Source organism: Myotis davidii, unplaced genomic scaffold (genome assembly GCF_000327345.1).
Source record: "Myotis davidii unplaced genomic scaffold, ASM32734v1 scaffold1734, whole genome shotgun sequence".
Taxonomy (NCBI): Eukaryota; Metazoa; Chordata; class Mammalia; order Chiroptera; family Vespertilionidae; genus Myotis; species Myotis davidii.
The window spans coordinates 155,911-175,964 of record NW_006285052.1 but is presented as its reverse complement, the minus strand read 5'-3'; the positions used below and the strand labels follow the sequence as shown (position 1 = coordinate 175,964).

Below are 20,054 nucleotides of genomic sequence, written 5' to 3'. Positions count from 1 at the left end.
TCCCCTCCCATTTTTAGCAGAGCTGGAAATCCCCACAGCCACTTCAAACATTAAGCAGATTTATGACTACTTAAGCGGATTTGTCCTGACAACCATTAAGGGCTCACCCAAATTCGAGAAGCCTCTTAATGTCTTTTCACATTGCCACACACGCAAAGCTTTCCCAGGATGCTGAGCGGACCCAGCTTCAAGCCGGGAAGCCTGGGCTCCCCCTGTCCACCTTTAATCATGTACCTGCTTCATTTCCTCTGTAGGCACTGGGAGGGGTTAAGACTGAGGAGAACATAGGATTTCTGTGTAAAAGTACTTTTCTCATGGGGTTTGTTGTTTGACTTTGGGGGAGTTACTTCACTTCCTGTGACCTCAACTCCCCATCACCAGGTGACGAGTGTGGCCTGAGGCTCCCTGAAATCCATTACACTAGAGCAGCGGTTCTCAATCTGTGGGTTGTGACCCCTTTGGGGGGGTCGAAGGACCCTTTCACAGGGGTCGCCTAAGACTATCAGAAAACACATATATAATTACATATTGTTTTGGTGATTAATCACTATGCTTTAATTATGTTCAATTTGTAACAATGAAATTGGGGTCACCACAACATGAGGAACTGTATTAAAGGGTCAGGGCATTAGGAAGGTTGAGAACCACTACACTAGAGGCTGTGTCTCTCGCCCCAGGGAGTTCCTGATCTGATGAGGAAACATGATCTTCCTATAGTGAGCTTCTAGAATGAGCCATGCCTGGTGTATACTAAGGATTCTGAATGAATGAGTATTTATTGAATTACCATCCTTTTGAGCAGGCACAGCTCCAACACTCAGAAAGCCCCCAGGATATACAGAGCCAGAGGGGGCGAGGGAAGCACTGCAGCCAGTAAGAGCTCCAGGAGTTGAGGCTGGAGTTGGAAATGAGCAAGAGTTAAGGAGAAGGGTGGTGTTCATCGCTGAGGGCTCCATGGATGGGCTTGTGGTGCAGGCAGTTAGAAAGGGCTTCCAGGATTTCAGGTCAGGGGTGGTGTATAGTTGGGTAAGGAAGGAGGAAAGGGCCATGGCCAGAAGCCTGGGTGGAGTAGAGGGGAAGTTACCCCAGAAGATGAATTATCCCTTGAAAATCTCTTAAATAGGAAAGGGGTGAAGGTGTGGTTGGTGAAAGCAAAGCAGGTTTCCCCAGATTAGCAACCAGTCCGGGAGGGGTAGGGTTGGGGGAGCTAATAATTAAGTAATTCTGAATGGGTGTGGTTCAGTGGAGTGAGGAGAAAGATGGGAGAAAAGGATGTACTGGTCTTAAATCCTGCAGACAAGGAGTCTACCTTCAGTCAATTCCATGATCTCTAGCATCCTTCTACCTTTACTGATATAAGGCAGGCAACTGGTGCCCGCCCACCTCCACTCCTCTGCTCCCCCTCCCTTTCCCACTAGTTCATGTGCCCAAATGTATTCTATCCCACAGAACATGAAGAGAGCAGCCATCTCAAGGAAAAAGAGCTGAAAGGTGGCAAGATCACAGAAGCACTCAGATTTCCCTCCGGGGTTAACTTATAAAACTCCCCAGGAAACCTATGGCTCACCCCACCCCAACACGAGTCCTATACTTGGGTACACGGGGGAGGCTGGCCGTGGGAATTAGGCCCAGGTGACATCGCTGGCAGGCAGCCAGTGCCAAAAACTACCAAGTGGGTGGCTTTCATCACCAAAGGTGAGCCAACTGGTAATTGAGGGGAGTGGGGTGAATCATCTTTGACAGGTAAGGAATGAAAACAGAGGGGCCTGGGATGATCCAATTTTCCAAAGGCAGGGTTCAGTCATCTTATAAAAAGCCAGCTGGCCATTGATTTTACACCAGATCAGAGGGACCAGGAAACCTGTTCTTCACTGCGTACCAGGTGAGTCTCTGATTGGAACCAGATTGTTTATTTTTTTCATGATTAGAAACTGGGCAGAGGCAAATGTGTAAGAGGGCTGGTGCAGGGTATTGAACGGAGAGTGAGACTATTGGGATATTTTTTATTTTAAATTAAAGCATAGTTTGGGTTTGAAGAGAACTTAATAGGTGATTATGTCAGCCACCTCAGTGGGCAGCTTTGGAACTGGGCTCAGGGAAGGGGACAGATCTGTGTGAGATCCCACCATAGTTAAAAGCAGGCTTACAACTAGAACTCAGGCCCAGAGACTCTCAGAAACACCACGGTCCTCTCTGTTCATGAAACTTATTATAACATTTTAATTCATATGATAGACCTCTCCCGAGCCTTTATTATATTTAAGCACTTTGGGTAACACATACCCATAGGAAATTACTCAACAAACTCACAATCTAGCAGGGAAGATAATGCATGTACATACTAGTATATACTAGTAGGAGTAGACAGTGATTGGTATGAGGAAAGGACTGTGGCAGTTGGGAAGCCCCACTCATGAAGAGCTCCAAGCAAGGGCACATGATATGAGCTACAGTGGAGGAGTGTTTGGACAGCAAAGGTGGGAAGGAAAGAATTCCAGAGGGGGCTGTGTAAGCAAAGGCCAGAATCAGTTTGCAGGAGCTTGAATTCATATGAGTCATCCTACAAGTCACAGTGCTGTGTAGTGCTAGGAGTGGGTATACTGCAGTCATTTCTAAGATATCATTTTCCAAAAGACCCACTATGTGTACTTGTCAGTAGGGATGTGACATACTGGGGAAGAAAGGGAGCTGAGCAATGAATTCCACTGAAATGGAACCAACAAACTGCCTTTAAGCTCCTCCCCTTGAGAAGGCCTAGAAATTACCAAAGAATATTTTACTCTCAAATGTAAGGGGTCTGCCAGGGGAGATATGAGGCTCACTCTCATAAAAGGTCTGAAATTAAACCTACTTGGCATTGAACGAGGCTTCTTCCCTAGCTAATCCCTGTTTAAACCATCTGTTCTGGCTCTAGGTCCAGCCTCTTGTGAACCATGAGCTCCCACCAGCAGAAGCAGCCCTGCACCACACCCCCCCAGCTTCAGAAGCAGCAGGTGAAACAGCCCTGCCAGCCTCCACCCCAGGAACCATGTGTTCCCCAAACTAAGGAGCCATGCCAACCTAAGGTTCCTGAGCCATGCCACACCAAGGTTCCTGAGCCCTGCCACCCCAAGGTTCCTGAGCCCTGCCACACCAAGGTTCCCGAGCCCTGCCACCCCAAAGTTCCTGAGCCCTGCCACACCAAGGTTCCTGAGCCATGCCACACCAAGGTTCCTGAGCCCTGCCACACCAAGGTCATCCCAGCACCAGTTCAGCAGACCAAGCAGAAGTAATGTGGTCCATCTCCTTGAAGAACCAACCACTGAATGCTGAATCCTCTCTTCCATTCTGCTTATTTGTCCCACTTACCATTAGCATGCTGTCACCCTGAGTCATAATCCCTCCCTCTTTGTACCCTCCAGAAAAATGTCCCTCACACTCAGTTTGGAGGGCTCCTGAGCCCAGGGCTCATCTGAAGAGTGATTTTTTGGAGGGAGGAGAAATCAAGTGACTCTTCCCTGCTCTGCCCCCATTAAATCATTTGTAACAATATAACTGGCTACGCGTGTCATTGGCTGACTCAGCTTTTTACACTGGTCTCTCAACGTGAAGCCAGAACTGCACACAGCAGCGCTGGTTAGGAGGGCTGATGTCAGAGGGGCCTCATGCAGGCACTGAGAACATGCAGATGTGTACGTGTGACTGTTGTATTCACCGGATGTTCCTGGGCGGCCGATGGGAGAGCGGTCAGGGCCACCCAGAGCCTGTTACTTTGGGCAGCCTCAGCCAGAGCAGGGCTTTCTTTTTGCCCCTGAGTGCATCATATCTGAATATAGATGGTCCCTGCTTCAAGCCATCTCTGCCTCTGAGTCCTTGTTCTCAAATAGCCCGCATTCTGTTCAGCTTATTCTATTATTTATTATTATTCCAAAGAAATAGTGCTTGTACATATTCCAAAGTGATTATCTGTTCCTCACTCATCCTCCCTTCCTGATGCTACAACACATGGAAGGCAAGCACTGAAACACCCACTCTCAGACACAAATACACACGCACACACACACACTACACAACACACAAATCCCAAAAATCACACAACACACACACATGCATGCTGATTTTCTTTCACTGAATGCACAATAAGAAGACCTCAATGGTGCAGGAGAGCAGACTCCACAGTGCCTGCCCTAGGAGAAGCCTAAGAGGAGTGATCTTTACCCCTTTTCCTATGTAAACTTACACTAACACAATCACAACTCTAACTCTCTCTCTCTCTCTCTCTCTCTCTCTCTCTCTCTCTCTCTCTCTCTCTCTCTCCATCCACACACACATACAGGTACCTCACAGAGTAGAACATAAAAGCAAATGCATCATAGGAAAAAAGAAAAGAATCATTTAGGAAGGTTTCAGAGGAAAAGAGGTTAATACAGATAAGACAAAAAGTCATCATAAAGTTGAGGGAGACCAGGTCATTAAGATGTAAAATGAAAGGCTTAAAGAGCACCTGTCACAGCTCATTTATATTCCAAATCAACAAACAGATATCCAAGGGTCAACATTAGTTCCTGCATGATGTGCAGCACTCAGGTAGGTTTGGGAAGAAGTCCAGATTTGGAGATGATAAGACAAAAAGTGTTCACAAATCTTGCAGGTCCAGGAGTCATTATCAGACCGGCAGGAGAGGATGACATCGTCTGGGTTTGTGAGGTTGGCACATGTTCAGGTGATTTCAAATTACTACACACTGACATGATGGAAAATGTCACTAATATCTGCAGGAGCAGTCAGCTTTAAAGGGGCTGACCACAGTCAGGGACACTGGGGATACACAGTTGGAAGGATCTAAAGACAAGGAGCCGTCACAGGAGGAGATGAGCAAAATGAATCAAAATCCTTAAACATTTGCACGCCCTCTGTATTCCACTGGGAAAGATGCGTTGATGGGCATGAAGATTTATTTATAAGGAGAATCATTTCAACATTATAAAATAACAAAAATAAAGGAAAAGAAAAGGATGGAAGGGAAACAAAATAAACTCCCCCAAAGAGAAAATTAATTGAACAAGTTATTGTGTATCTATGTTATGGAATATACTAAGGTCATTCAATAATATTTCGTCATATGGAAAAATGTTCAGACATTGTCAAGGTCATGTAAAATATCATGGCATGTAATACATAATTACATAGTTATACCTTTGTTAAAATGTATGTCTGCATGCATAAATCTTTTAAAACCTGCCAGTATAAATACAGCAAAATATAAACAGCAGCATGTTTGGCTGGACAGTAAAAGGAATTATTTATTTTATTCTTTGAACATCCCTATATTTTAATGATTTTCAATACCATAAATTGAAAATATTTATATTGATAATACTTGTTTTACATATTTTAAAAAATTAAAGCACTCCAAAATGTTGATGAGGTAGAGGAAACATTTATTCCAGAACTTTTATTCCGGAAACTTCCTGAGTCCTGCAGCAAGTTTCCAGGCCAGAGGCCCCAAAGGGTGGGGAGAAGATCATAGTGAAGTCTGTTAAAAAATGATATCCCATATAAACCCCAATACAATTCCAAATCTTTTTGTGAAAAAACCCCAGAACACCACTTCCTCCACCCCACGCACAACCAAGGACTCCAGTCTTGCCCATTGCCTTTGAACCTGTGACCTCAAGCTTATCTGGCAAAGGTAGAGTTCTGAGGTAGAGTTCTGTCTGAGCTCCTCCTCTTGCCTCAGCTCCTTTCTCTCTATTTGTATAATGCCATTCACCCAGCCAATAGCAGAGGGTAGGATAGCGTGTCTGTGTGAGGAATTTGAGGCACAAACTACACACAGGAGATAAACTGCATGTTGCTGGCTTGGATGCAGGCGTCCCCTGTGCAGATAAAGAAATGCACATTTGGCCCTAACTGGTTTGGCTCAGAGGATAGAGCATCGGCCTTCGGACTCAAGGGTCCCGGGTTCGATTCCGGTCAAGGGCATGTACCTTGACTGCAGGCACATCCCCAGTAGGGAGTGTGCAGGAGGCAGCTGATCAATGTTTCTCTCTCATTGATGTTTCTTACTCTCTATTCCTCTCCCTTCCTCTCTGTAAAAAATCAATAAAATATATTTTTAAAAAAAGAAAAAGAAATGCACATTTGGTTCTCTGCATGGGTGGGTCTTGGTTTCCTCGGCCCCAGCAGCACCTTGAGTCTCTATGTGTGCTGAAGAAAACAGAAGACAGTATCTGGTCTAGATGAGAACTGTTCAGTAAGGAAGTTCCCACTGGGTTGTAGGTTGTTACCATGCTGAAACCTAGGCTCAAGAAAAGAAAGAGTCCAAGGAATTATGTGGGAACAGTCTACACAGTCATAACAAAAGAGCAAGGCCCAGAAACTTTTAAAGTTACCCAATATTGTCCACATTCAGGTCTCAAGCAAGGCCTAGGCCAGTGATGGCGAACCTATGACATGCATGACAGAGGTGACACGCGAACTCATTTTTTTGGTTGATTTTTCTTTGTTAAATGGCACTGAAATATATAAAATAAATATCAAAAATATAAATCTATGTTTTACTATGGTTGCAAATATCAAAAAATTTCTATATGTGGCATGGCACCAGAGTTAAGTTAGGGTTTTTCAAAATGCTGACACACTGAGCTCAAAAGGTTCACCATCACTGGCGAAAGAAGCAGCCTCCTAGTGCCAGGAAAGGTCAAGGCACCTCTGGAAGCGGGACTCTCTATCAGAAGTGATGTGATTCACGCTCTGCAATGGCAGTTAGTCTCCTTAGTGCGTGCACACTGGTGAACAAACCAGGCTTCTCTGAGGGGCAGAAAGAGCCTTAACACCCAGACACTGAGTATGTTGTCCAAACAAAAAGGAACAACAGGATTGGCAAAATGAGAAGTCCTAGAGGCTGATGCCAGAGAGGCTTTTATAAGAGTGAACAAGATATCAGGACAGGGCAGGAGAAAGCCCACCCAGGAAAGAAAAATAGGAAATGAGAAAGGCATTTCTTCTAGAACCAAAGTCCAGAATCAAGATAGGACACGAGAAAGACCCAGATTCGTACAGAGGAGTAGGTACCTCAGGAGATAAGAATCCCAGGTGAAACAGCAGAGTCTGGTCAAAGCTCCTTCTGCTAGGGGTTCCTGAGAGATGGTTTTGGACCTGGACCCAACCCCAGAGGAGAGCTAATGTGATACCAGGAAGTAGAGTTTAGATATCATGGTGGCACTGGCAGCATCCCAGAGGTAGGTGACTAGTCCAACACTAGCAGAGAGAGAAGATGGGTGGGAAAGGAAGCAGAGGAAGAGGGTGATGAGCCCTCACCCTCTTCTCAGATTATATCATGAGACCTGTCATAAGAAAGTGAGTCATTTTCGAGTAGTGGCTTTATGATTATCAAAGCAATTTATAGACACCTCTCTAAAACAATGATTTTTCTATCTTTTCTTCCTTCCTTCCCTTCCCTTCCTTCCTTCCTTCCTTGCTTCCTTCCTTCCTTCTTTCCTTCCTTCCTTCCATCCACTAAACTACACATCCATCAGGGAAAATGACAATTGCCCATTGACTGAACATCTACTGGACTGGCATGAGGATAAAGTGCAAATAGACCTTTGGGATCTGATGGAAGGACTTCATAGCATTGGCTCTGCCAGAGGGTTCAGGTTCATAGTAGGTAACACAGGGGTAAAGAAGTGGGAAGGGAGGAGCCATTCACATACTTGAGTTTTAAGGATGTTTGGATTTCCTCAGGGGCACACCTAGCAAAAGATTGCATGTTGAGGTCAACTCGGGGTCAGTGACCTCTGTTTCATCTTACCATGATCTTAGGACATGACTGGTGTATGATCAAAGAGAACCCATGAGAGGCAAGGTCTTCAGGGCTATGCATCATGTTGAACAGACCCAGTTAGTCCTGGATCTCCATCCCCAATGACATCTACTGTCCTTGGTCAACATGGCATCTTAAGTCTCTCACCAGAGTAAAAACAGTTCATTTCTAAAGCAGGCATTTCAGCCTTTCCTTTCCTCTCAAAGGGCTAGATCTGCTAAGAAATGGAAGAGCATATTGTTCACTTATTGTCACGTACTGAATAGTCACTTAAGTAAAGATCAGATGATTCACCTACTATTCTTCAGAGCCTCCCAGAAGAACCAGTAGTGCCTATTGTTCATCTCCACATCCGCTTAGAAAATTAAAGTACTCAATAGAATTAATCTGAGCTAAAGACCAGGTTTCTATCCAAGAAACACACTTGTTCCTGGTTCCAGAACCCAGAACTTCCCCCTGACATAACTCATCACCGCCCAGGAATCCTGTTATCCATACCATCCTCATCACAAAGGGTAGACAGTGGGACCAAGCCCAACGTGATATTTTTGTCAAAGAGTAAGTGCCAAAAAATGTTAAGCCAGAGATTTTCATTACAAAAGCTGGAATAAAGATAGGGCAGTCCAAAAAAGCTTCCACTTCCTTAAGGCAGGGCTCACATTCTGTATAAAATGCTAGCTGGCCAGAGACTCCCCACCAGACCCAAGAGGCCAGACAGCTTGAACTTTTCTCTGCACCAGGTAAGTCTCTCTACTTGCAATTTCTTAATATGTGCCCAATTGTATTTTATTTGTTTGGAGTCTGTTTGTCATGCTAAAAATATATTTACTTTAAATGCAATGGTAGTTTGTGTTTAAGTTGACATTCAGGTCTGTGGACTTCCCACTCAGATTGTAACTATGAAACTTTGGATAAACAAAAGGAATTGTTTCTGTAATGATGATTTGTCCGGTTACAGGACAGAGACTATGATCAGGGTACTTTTAGTGACTTTTAATACATCTTCTAATCATTACTGAGTATTTGAAATATTGTGGCACTGATGATTTGGATGTTCAAAAGATAGCTTTTTCTTTAATCCATTAACTTACCATCTATCAAAGAACATAGAACATGGGCATAATTTACAAACATGCTTCAAGAAAAGTAATTAAGGGAGAGGACAAGGCAGGTATTGCGCTGTGGCAAATGAGGAAGGTGACTTGGATTTGACAAAGAGTGTCTGGGAGGATGGGTGAACATGTGTGGAAATAGCAACAGGATGCCTTCCATAAAGCATGTACAGAGGAGAGGATGTGGACAGGGGGTCAGAGGTGGAATCATGTGGCTCAGGGCAGGCTGGTGTGCAGTTCTCTTAGGAGAGCTATGTGGTGGACTTGAGAGGGTAGATCTTAGACTTTTGACTTTATCATCCTCCCAAATTATTAAAATCCTGGGGACTTGATCAATCCTGGGAGCCAATGTTGTGTTTTGCTTCCAATGTAGGTTTTCAGAATCACCAGGAAGAGAGGAAAGATAGGCCAGGGGTCCACTCATATGGAGCAGAATAAGCACCTTTAAGCTTTTCTCCTTGAAAGGACACAGGATAAACAAAGTTTCCATTGATTCAGGGGAGAGAGAAAGAGGAGAGGCTCTCACATCTGAAGGGACATGCTAGCAGATATATTGAACATTAAATTTGTCTTTTTCCTTGTTTCGCCAAATCACTGGGTCAACTTTTCTGTCTCTAGGTCCAGCCTCCTTTGAACCATGAGTTCCCACCAGCAGAAGCAGCCCACCAACCCACCTCCCCAGCTTCAGCAGCAGCAGGTGAAACAGCCCTCCCAGCCTCCACCTCAAGAACCATCTGTTCCTATAATCAAGGCGATATGCCCCCCCAAGGTTCCACAACCTGGCCAAACCAACGTTCAACAACCTGGCCCCACCAAGGTTCCACAACCTGGCCAAACCAACGTTCAACAACCTGGCCCCACCAAGGTTCCAGAGCCATACTATCCCCAGCATCCTCAACCAGGCCAAACCAAAGTTCCAGAGCCATACAAGCCCCAGCATCCTCAACCAGGCCAAAAAGATATTTCAGAGCCATACTACCCTCAGCATCCTCAACCAGGCAATCCTGTGTTTCCTGAGAAGGGTCACACCAAGCTTCCTGAGCCAGTCCACCCTAAAGTCCCTCAGCCTGGCCAGCCTCAGGTCCCTGAGCCATTTCCTTCGAAGGTTACTCCTGGCCCAGCCCAGCAGAAGACCAAGCAGAAGTAATGTGGACCACAGCCATGCCCTTGAGGAGTTGATCACCGGATGCTGAATACCTTCTTCCCTTCTGCTTCTGTGTCTTGATTATCTGTAGACCTTGTAATCAGTATGTTCTCACCATCAGTCAGAATCTTTCTCTTATTTGCATCCTAAAAAAATATTTTCTGTGAGACTTTTCCTTGCACACTCTGAAGAGTCCTCTGAGCCTCTGAATTATGCAGAAGGCCCGAGTGGCTCTGCTGGTCCTATGTTGCTCAGGACTCACCTGAAGAGTCAGTCTGGATGAGAACAATGCCTGTTTCCTGCTCTGTCCCTATTAAAGCACTTTAATCCCACTTTTGGCTGCTTGTCTTAGTGAGTAAATCTGCCCCTTCCTGTTCTAGGACCTGCAATTAGAGAGGAGTTGGTGCAGACATCATCTACCTGTCCTGTTACTGTGTGCTTCCATGAGTGTGTGTGTGTGTGTGTGTGTGTGTGTGTGTGTGTGTGTGTGTGATTACATTTAAGGGGCATCTCAAGAATGGCACTAGCTATTGTGTAATGGAACCCAGAGCCTGTCACTTTGGGCAGCCACACCTGGAGCAGGGCTCTCCTTTGACACTGGACTGAGTCATGCCTCAGTCCCATGGTGCCTACTCCAAGCCATCTCTGATCCTGAGGACTCTGCCCCCATGGGTCCTTCTTATTCCCCAAAACATCACTATTACATGCTTGACCCTAATATTCCTGGTTTTCTTCATTTATTTTACCTTCCAGACATCCAACACATACAGACACACACTCACAAAAGGCACATTTATTCAAGTAGCCACACACACCTAATTATCCACACAGCTCGGTCCTCAGCTCAGACAATGTTATCTTTTCCTGGGCACCCATCATGTGCAGGGAGGCCTGATACTATCTATACCAGGAAGAAGGAGAGGAGGATACACAGTGCCTCCCCTCAGAGAATCTGTAGTCTTCTCTGGGAGATACAATATTCAGGTCCTCATATAAACATATATACAACCACACACACCCACTTCAGATGGTGTTCCTCCCAAAATAAACCACGGACAGCTATCTATCAAGAGATTAGGAAAAGGAGCTGAGTTTGAAGAAGAGTTTACAAGGAGGAGTAAGTGATCCAAGTGAGGTGGATAACTAGCCAGGAACTGGTGGAAAGCCCACTTCAGATGGTGTTCCTCCCAAAATAAACCATGGACAGCTATCTATAAAGAGATTAGAAAAAGGAGCTGAGTTTGAAGAAGAGATTACGAGGAGGAGTAAGTGATCCAGTGAGGTGGATAACTAGCCAGGAACTGTTGGAAATGAGGTCATTAAGCTATAAAATGTCAGGAGTGAAAGGAGAGTTAAATAGCACCTAGTACAGCCCCTGAATTTCCAGATAAAGAGACTGATATCCAGAAAGGAGAAGAAGATCGAGACCAACGAGAAATTGTTTCTGAATCACACCTAGAACCTAGATCTCTATATATCTAGACCCTAACTTTCTCCTGCAGCCACTTTTGATCTCAAGGGTGATCGATAGGTTTACAGGTCTTCGTTGAGTGGGTCTGAGATTTTAGGGAGCTTTTTTTCCAAAACCAGTAAAGCCAACATAAAATTTCAGAATGGCTCCAGTGGTCACTGGGAAGTGAAGCCCATTTCTTGACAAGGTTGATGGTCCATAACACCTGGCAGGTGTGAGGCAGGTGACAGTATCTGAGTGACGTGATGCACAAGCACTCAGAGTTGGCAAGAACTCGGAAATCTTTGGAAACTGCAAGACAGAAACCGTCCAACAAGTTATTACAATGTGCTGAGTAGTTGTCACACTGGCAGAAGGGAAGGACGTGTCTTGGGTCTGCCTGGTATGCACATTTGAAATGGCTTCATGTTTCTGCTGATTTCAATAGTGGAAGAGTCTAGCGATAACTCTGGGCCACTCACAATTAAATAGGTTGATTCTTAATGGGGAAATGGACTCTGTAATACACAGATTTTATAAATATAGTTTAAACGTCATAAAGAAGAGTTTGGCAGGAAAGAATCAAAAGATTTAACGACCTACCTGACTCTTGAATGATCATTTGATTCCAGAATTTTATTTGTAGGAAATATTCATGCATGTATACAAATATTTTATATATGAGGATATTTGTTTCAGCATTGTATCTAATACAAAAAAAGGTGATAACACTGAAATGCATATCAATAGATAATGCAACAACAGATGAGATGTCTGTGCTGGGATTATACTACAGGCATTGAAAAGATTGTTGTAGGAAAATGATTAGTCTTATTGGGAAAAGTTCCGATTATATTATTACAAAAGCAGATACTAAACAATATAAGCAAAAACATCTTTTTAATAATGGATGCATGTGTCTGGATTTACAGGGGAAAAAATATATCCTGAATAAAACAACACTGAATAAAGCAAAATATAACTATGGCTATTTCTGGCTGCTTATATGTTAGTGTTCATTTTTTAATAGCTCTGTTTTGCCACTTTATGCATTATACAATGTTATTTGATTTTTGTAGAACGTCTAATCCTGATATTAAAAAATAAAAAAGTCAGTGAAGATGTTGCTAGAATAAATGTATGTTCTGCCCATCATGAACATTCCCAAGGCTCTGCAGCAGGTCCCAGATCAGCAGCCCAAGGGTAGGATGCCACATCCTGGTTGGGGTAGCCCCTATGTCTCATCCCTCCACACAGCTCCATCCCAATTTTGATCTTCTGGTAGGTACACTGAAGCCAACAATCCACTCAGACTCACAGGCCAAGGACCTCAAATCCTGCCCACTAACTGACAGCTAAAACCACCAAGGTTTAAATGAGGTTCCTCCGCCTAACCCCACCAAGGTACAAGATCTGAATCACCCTAAGGTTCCAGGTTACTATGGGCCCATCCCAGCAGAAGATCAAGCAGAAGTCATGTGGTCCACTGCCACGCACTTGAGGAGCTGATCTCAGGATACTGAACACCTTCCCTTCCGTTTCTGTGTCTTAACTATCTGCAGATCTTATAATCAGTATGTTCTCACCATGAGTCACCATGTCTTTCTTGCATCTAAAAACATGGGCTATGAAACCTTCCTTGCACTCATTTTAGAGGTCCCATGGGCCTCTAAGTTAAGCAGGGGTCTTAGTGGTTTTGTTGGTCTCAGCTGCTTAGGGTTCAACCGAAGAGGGAATCTCAATGGGAAGAAATGCATGTTTCCTGCTCTCCCTCCTTTAAATCACTTTTGAGTGAACTCCTGACTGTATGTGTCATTGGGTGACTCTGCCCCATTTACTGCCACGCTATCATGATAGAACCTGTCATCAGAGAGGAGTTGGTGTAGACATCATCTATCTGTGCTGATACTGTGTGTTTCCATGTGTGTGTGATTACATTTAGGGGGCATCTCAAGAATGGCAATGGCTATTGTGCAATGGAATCCAGAGCCTGTCACTTTGGACAGCCACACCTGGAGCAGGACTCTCCTCTGGCACTGGACTGAGTCATGCCTCGGTTCCATGACATGGCGCCTGCTCCAAGCCACCTCTGATCCCGAGGACCCTGCCCTCAAGGCTCCTGCTTATCCCTCAAAACATCACTGCTACTTACTTGAACCTAATCATTCTGGTTTTTAGATTTAACCAGTGACTTAAAACCAGAGGGGAGTTTTAGGCAGGGATTAGGGATACATGATCCAGGGGAGGTGAACAATCAGCCACAGTGTTGGGAAAGAGCTGGTCATTAAGATTTCAAATGCCAGGAATGAAAGAAGATGTCAGAGCATCTGGTACAGCCATTCTATTTTTCAAGAAAAAAAAATGATATCAAAACGTTAATTAGAGTAACCCAGAATTCATCTTTTTTTGCATCATACATGACACACTAAAGCCTGCTAAGAGAGCTTTTCTGTCTTCAAAAGCCTCTTATATGTGACTTTAATCCACCCTTATACCTTCCTGTGTAGAGTGGACATTTTCAAGAAAGTCCACGGAATGTAAGTGGCATTTGGGCACCTGAAGAAGCACTCCTTGATGCATCTTATTCTGAGCTGATCGTTGTTGCTGACTGAAGAGGCGCCCTGGAAGAAGAAAGATCCATCCCTGTCCTAATGACAGCTGACAGCAGCAAGTAAAAGCAGAGGATAACTTATTTTCCTTCGGCTCTTGCCTCTCTTCCACTTACTCTCTCCAGTCCAGCCACAGTGTCCCTGGAACATGCCAGGCAAGCTCTGGCCTTAGAGCATTTACATCGAATATCCCCTTGACCTGGAACTGTTTCCACAGAGAGCCTAATAGCTAACTTTTCAACCCTCAAATCTGTTCAAACATCACATTCTCAATGAGGGCACACACACCACCACCACCACCACCACCACCACCACCACCTCTTTGGTGCTCTCAGTTGCTTACATGCGTATTCCTTTTGTTCATAGCATTTAAATAATGTGCATATTCATCATGTTTCTTTATTGTTTATTTTCACCCTCCCCTATAGTATGTGAACTCCACACGGTCAGAGATCTTTGTTATTGTTCATTGATATACCCTCAAGGGTCTAGAACTCTGCCTGACTTATTGTAGCCACTCAAGAATCAGGTGAATGAATGAATTAGAGGAGGTCCTTTGAGCGATAGTTGAGAATCCTCAAAAATTTCCATTGTCACCAGCATCTGTTGAAACTACAAGGTGAGCCAGGCCTCTAGTGCTGAGCACATATTCCAGTGGGGAGACTCCAGGGTATGTCATCACCTGACATGCCCTGACTTGTCCTTTTAGGTGACTTGAGAAGTAACTAATCCTGCTGGATCTTAGGAAGGCCGCAATCTCCCATGTGGCTGAGCCTGAGTTCTTGAGATTCATGTCTATTTTGAAGCGATCAGATTGTGGTTCGCATTTGAAAAAAAAATTTTGTGTGTGTGCTTTTTCTCATGTGGTGAGAAGATGTAGAACTCTTTGTCTGGAGATGAAGGCAGAAGTATTTGTCCATAACCTCCTATCACTCCCGTTCACAACCACCAGTTCTCCAGTCTGACTCCATGTGCATTAACTCTCCCTGGATTATGTACTCAACAGTGCATTGTTCTATGGGTGCCCTGCACTTTAGTATCATAGAAGACTTAGATCAGGAAGGGACAGGAGGATCTTGCACAAATCCCATTCGAGCCTACATTCGAGGGCCACATGTCAGTGTGTGGATACAAAGTAGGGCAGAGAGAATTTGTAGAGATGCCCAAAAGGTGTCTAGTACAGTTAACCAGTAAGACTAAGAAAGATCAGGCTTTGGAATAAGAACACTAGCAGCATCCAGACAAAGGCATTAGTGTGAAAGTCATTGGGGAGATGCTAGCTGCAATCAGAAGCCATATAGCTGCCAGAAAATTCATTGGCTAATTCAGCATTGCTGGTGAAGAAATTGAGCTTCCATGTATAATATAAAAAGGTGTGGTATCCAACTATTCGCTGTACTTTAGACAAAAGTGCAGTCAGGTAAAGAAGAAATTCAGGTGCTAGAAAGGAAAAGGTGTTGTCTGGGGGAAAGGACACACAAGTCAGATAGGTGTATCAGGTCACTGACTCTTGCTGAACCATTACTCCTATTCTCAGCTCATACCATGTGGCTTGTGACAAGGGAGTGTTTCTTTTATAAGAAACATCCTAGTGCCCTGGCTGGTGAGACTTAGTTGGTTGAGCATTGTCTCATGCACCAGAAGGTTGCTGGTTCAATTTCTCATCAGAGCGCATGCCCAGGGTGCAAGTTCCATCCCCAAGAAGGGGGTTGCTTGTCTCAGCCAATTGATGTTTCTCTTCCTCTCTCTTCCTCTCAGGCTCTCAAATCAATAAAAATATATTTTTTAAAAAAGAAAAGAAACTTTCTAGCTGTTCTCAAAGCAACTTCTGTGTATCTCATAAAAGTAATGACATTCATTCATCCACCTATTCTATTACTGTCAATCTATCAAGTACCTTGTGGGGATAAAGAATAGAATAATCACTAGGAGATGAGTGGGAAGCGCTCCTGGTGATGGCTGGCGGGTCCTGGGCTCCAGTTCAGGGGAGGTGACACAGTTGTGGAGCCAGCAGCTATTCCACAAAATATAAGTGAGCAAAGGTAAGGAAGAAGGGACCACACAAGTACCTGGGTTTGAAGAATGATTTGGATTTTCCAAATACCCCAGCTTGTTACAGATTGTGTATGAAAGGCAGGCCTGGATTAGTGACCTCACTTTCATTTTATCTTAAGCAGAGTGGACTCTGATATAAAGGGTCAAGGGATCACAGGTCCCATGTTCCTGTGTTGCTTCCAGGGAGGGGTCCTCATGGGAGGCAGCATCTTCAGGGTCCACTGGCGCATTAGACAGAACAAGTGGATGGGTAAAAGGACCAGGTTACTCTGGGGCTGCTCAACCTGACTGCCTTCTCCAGGTTTTCACCAATCAGCATCCCCATCACTGATCGGGGTTCACATACTCCTGTCTGCTATTGACACTGAGGTCTCTCTTGGAGTGAAGGAATTTTAGGGCCAAAAGAATCATATGAGCCTTGCCTTTCCCCTCGCAGACCTGGGTACACTTAGGAATGGGTAAAGAGAATTATTACTTTTTTCCACCTGGGGAAGTTCATGGCACCATGCCCTTGGCCTCCCAGGAGAACCAGGAACAACTGCTTATCTCCACATCCACTTCCAATACTAAGCAGTTCAATAAGCCTGGACTGTGTCAGGGATTAGGGCCTCCAGGAAACAGGGATGTTTCTGGATCCGGCAGCCCTAGAACTTCTCCCTCTTCTTGCCTTTCAGCCCACACCACCCCCACTGGAAACATTCCACTTGGGTGTAAAGGACCCTCCATGGGGACAAGGCCCAGGTGACATCATTGCCAGACAGCAAGTGCCAAAAAAATGTCAAGTGGGTGGTTTCATCACAAAGACTGAACCAACAGGTAGATGAGGGGACTGGGGTGAATCATGTTTGACAGGCAAAGGATTAAGACATAGCAGTCCAAAAAAAAATCCCATTTCCTTGAGATAGGTTTCCATCTATAAAAAGCCAGTTGGCTGGGGACACTACACCAGACCCGAGTGACCACGCAGCCTGCTCTTCTCTGCGCACCAGGTGGCTCTCCTTCCTCCGAACGCTTACCAATTCCTCAAGGTATTTGCTTTTTATTGGAACCTCCTTGGCACTATTGAAGTTCTCTTATCAGAGTTATAGCCTCTAGGAATAGCTTTGTTGTAAATGCAACCATAGTTTCGCTGGAAGAGACTTACTAGTAAGATGTTATCAATGCTGCCCCATCAGCTCTTGCTGTGACAGAGAGAAGAAGACTGGCTTGCGTGAGACCCTCCATGAGCAGGATAAACCCTGCTAACTTAGAGTTGGTAGAACTTATAGTGACATCATACCTCTTTCTTTATTCCTAACCTTAATGCGGAGAATTTTATTCTTTCACCAAAGTGTTTTTATGAGAATTTATTATGTTGGTACTTTGCTAAAAAAAAAAACAATTTAGACAACAGAGAATTTATTCCATGAAACTATGGCGTATACAGGAAAATAAGGCATGGGCAGCAGAAAGGCAATGTAGAAAGTCACCCGCATAGAGCAATAAGGACAAGCAAAGTGCTGTGCAGTTTGGGAAAGAGAAGGCTTGCTCTAGCAATGCCTCCCAAGGTTTCGGATGAGGATCACAGAGGCCACCTGTGACCCATGGTGTTCAGGTAGTACTTGAACGAGCAGATTGAAGGAAGCTCATGAGAAAGAGTAGGGTGTGAGTGAGGTTAGAGGGGATCAAGTGGGTTCTGGAGAAGTCAGTAATTAGCTTATAGGTGACAAACCATTCCGTTTTCAGAAATGTTAGGCTGAAGTTACTGGGTTGCTGTTTTGTGTTGTTGTTTTTTTCTTTCAAACCATATCACATTTCCATGTGATCCAATATTGTGCTCTCGTATTTCTGCCAGGAAGCTGTGGCTGTGTTGCGTTGCTAATTGGGTTTTAAGTTGTGCCAGGAAGAAAGAGAGCACTGGGTGGAGCTGAACAAATTACCTTTTGGTTCCCCCTGTTCAAAGGTTCAGAAATCACCAGGGTGTTCTTAGTCATAAACGGAGGAAGGGGAACATTTGCTTCTTAGGAGGCCTGAACTGGCATTGAACATGGCTCCTTCCCTAGCTAATCCCTGTTTAAACCATCTGTTCTGGCTCTAGGTCCAGCCTCTTGTGAACCATGAGCTCCTACCAGCAGAAGCAGCCCTGCACCACACCCCCCCAGCTTCAGCAACAGCAGGTGAAACAGCCTTGCCAGCCTCCACCCCAGGAACAATGTGTCCCCCAAACCAAGGAGCCATGCCACCCTAAGGTTCCTGAGCCATGCCACACCAAGGTTCCTGAGCCCTGCCAAACCAAGGATCCTGAGCCATGCCACCCCAAGTTTCCTGAGCCCTGCCAAACCAAGGATCCTGAGCCATGCCACCCCAAGGTTCCTGAGCCATGCCACACCAAGGTTCCTGAGCCCTGCCACACCAAAGTTCCTGAGCCATGCCAAACCAAGGTTCCTGAGCCATGCCACACCAAGCTGCCAGAGCCATGCCACACCAAGCTGCCAGAGCCATGCCACCCTGACGTTCCTGAACCATGTCCCTCCACGGTCATCCCGGCACCAATTCAGCAGACCAAGCAGAAGTAATGTGGTCCTTGATGCTGAATCCCCTCTCCCATTCTGCTTGAGTGCCATTTTCCTTGTAATTAGTATGATGTTACCCTGAGTTACAATCCTTCCTCAGTTGCCCCCTAAAAATATGTTCTATGAACCCTTCCTTCCCAAACACTCCAGACCTCTGAGCTTCTGAATGAGGCTGAGGGTCTTAAGGTGCAAATATGTGGATCAGTTCTGTTCTGCCCCCATTAAATGCACTTTCCATTTCACTCCTGACTGTGTGTGTCGTGATCTGACTCATTGTCTTTATTCCTTTCCCTTGTGAAATAGGACCTGTTCCCAGACAGGTTGGTGAGGAAGGGCATCTTTCAGAGTCTTTGGGCCCTGGTAGTAGGTGGGTGGCGGGTCCCCCCTCCCCCTTACCTCACCGCTGACTTTTCTTGGGATGGCATTGGGAGGTTGTGTAATGGCACCCCGAGGCTGTTCCTTGGGCATCCAAGGCTGGAGCAGGGCTCTCCTCCTGTGACTCAGTGAGTCACACTGGAGTCTAGTTAGTGCCTGTCCGCGATAACTCTGACTCTCTAACCCTGAGTGCCCTGCCCCTACACCTGGCTTTCAGATTGCTCACTCATCCAGCCAATTCCTATTTATTTCAAAGGATATTGTTCCTACATATGTGAATCTGCTCCTCCTCGCTCATTTCTTTCTGAGACCTGTGACTCTGTTTCTCAAACATCCACAAGGACTCGCAGCTTCCACATTTATCTCAATCAATCCTCTCCTATTCGCTGAGTGCCCACTCTGCCAGGAAGGGAATGAGGCATTTCCAGTCATCTAGAAGGATGTACTTCTCTCCCCACTCAACCCCTCACACAAACACACATACACACCCATGCACGCTAGATTGGAGGTTTCCCAGAGTAACACACCAAAGCTGATCTACTGCATCCTCAGGATGCAAACTGTTTACTTCACACACAGTGTGGCAGGAACCACAGGCAGTGAGGACTGGAAAGCCCACCACTCCATCTTCCTAGAATATAAAAATTTTTACAGAGAAATGAAGCATGGTAGAACTGTCAGCCATCCATTCATATATCTGTGCACATATTCATATTTGTATCAAAAATACATTTCTCTTTATATTCCTGGGATGGAAAACACAGCAAATTTTCTTGCAGAAGTATAGTGCAGTCACTGTGGAGAACAGTATGGAGTTTCCTCAAAAAACTAAAAATGGAGCTCCCATTTGACCCAGTGATCCCACTTCTGGGAATATATCCCAAGAAACTAGAAACACCAATTAGAAAGGATATATGCACCCCTATGTTCATGGTAGCTCAATTCACCAT

General features: G+C 44.9%; 1 protein-coding gene and 2 long non-coding RNA genes across 23 annotated transcripts in view; 2 read left to right on the top strand and 1 right to left on the bottom strand.

The window, feature by feature from the left end:
• Window positions 1-1,800: 1,800 nt before the first annotated feature.
• CORNIFIN-A (cornifin alpha) lies at window positions 1,801-18,908 on the top strand. 21 transcript variants are annotated; one of them, XM_015558641.1, is made up of 5 exons: window positions 1,801-1,882; window positions 2,915-3,233; window positions 14,910-14,915; window positions 18,388-18,549; window positions 18,598-18,908. In XM_015558641.1, exons 2-5 carry the CDS (start codon window positions 2,934-2,936, stop codon window positions 18,730-18,732), a joined length of 603 nt encoding a protein of 200 aa, XP_015414127.1. In that variant the 5' UTR covers window positions 1,801-1,882; window positions 2,915-2,933; the 3' UTR covers window positions 18,733-18,908. The 21 variants fall into 21 exon arrangements, with proteins under 21 accessions (XP_015414127.1, XP_015414129.1, XP_015414122.1 ...); XM_015558643.1 differs by having other exon boundaries at window positions 18,388-18,582; window positions 18,679-18,908; XM_015558636.1 differs by having other exon boundaries at window positions 18,388-18,908.
• Window positions 8,485-10,395, top strand: LOC107181805. The gene is made up of 2 exons (XR_001512511.1): window positions 8,485-8,547; window positions 9,538-10,395. It is a non-coding gene; the product is annotated as an uncharacterized LOC107181805 (long non-coding RNA).
• The window catches only part of LOC107181804, a 21,962-nt gene continuing 16,113 nt past the window's right edge, over window positions 14,206-20,054 (bottom strand). The window contains exon 3 of the long non-coding RNA XR_001512510.1: window positions 14,206-14,216. This is a non-coding gene — a long non-coding RNA (uncharacterized LOC107181804). The remainder of the gene's footprint in view (window positions 14,217-20,054) is intronic.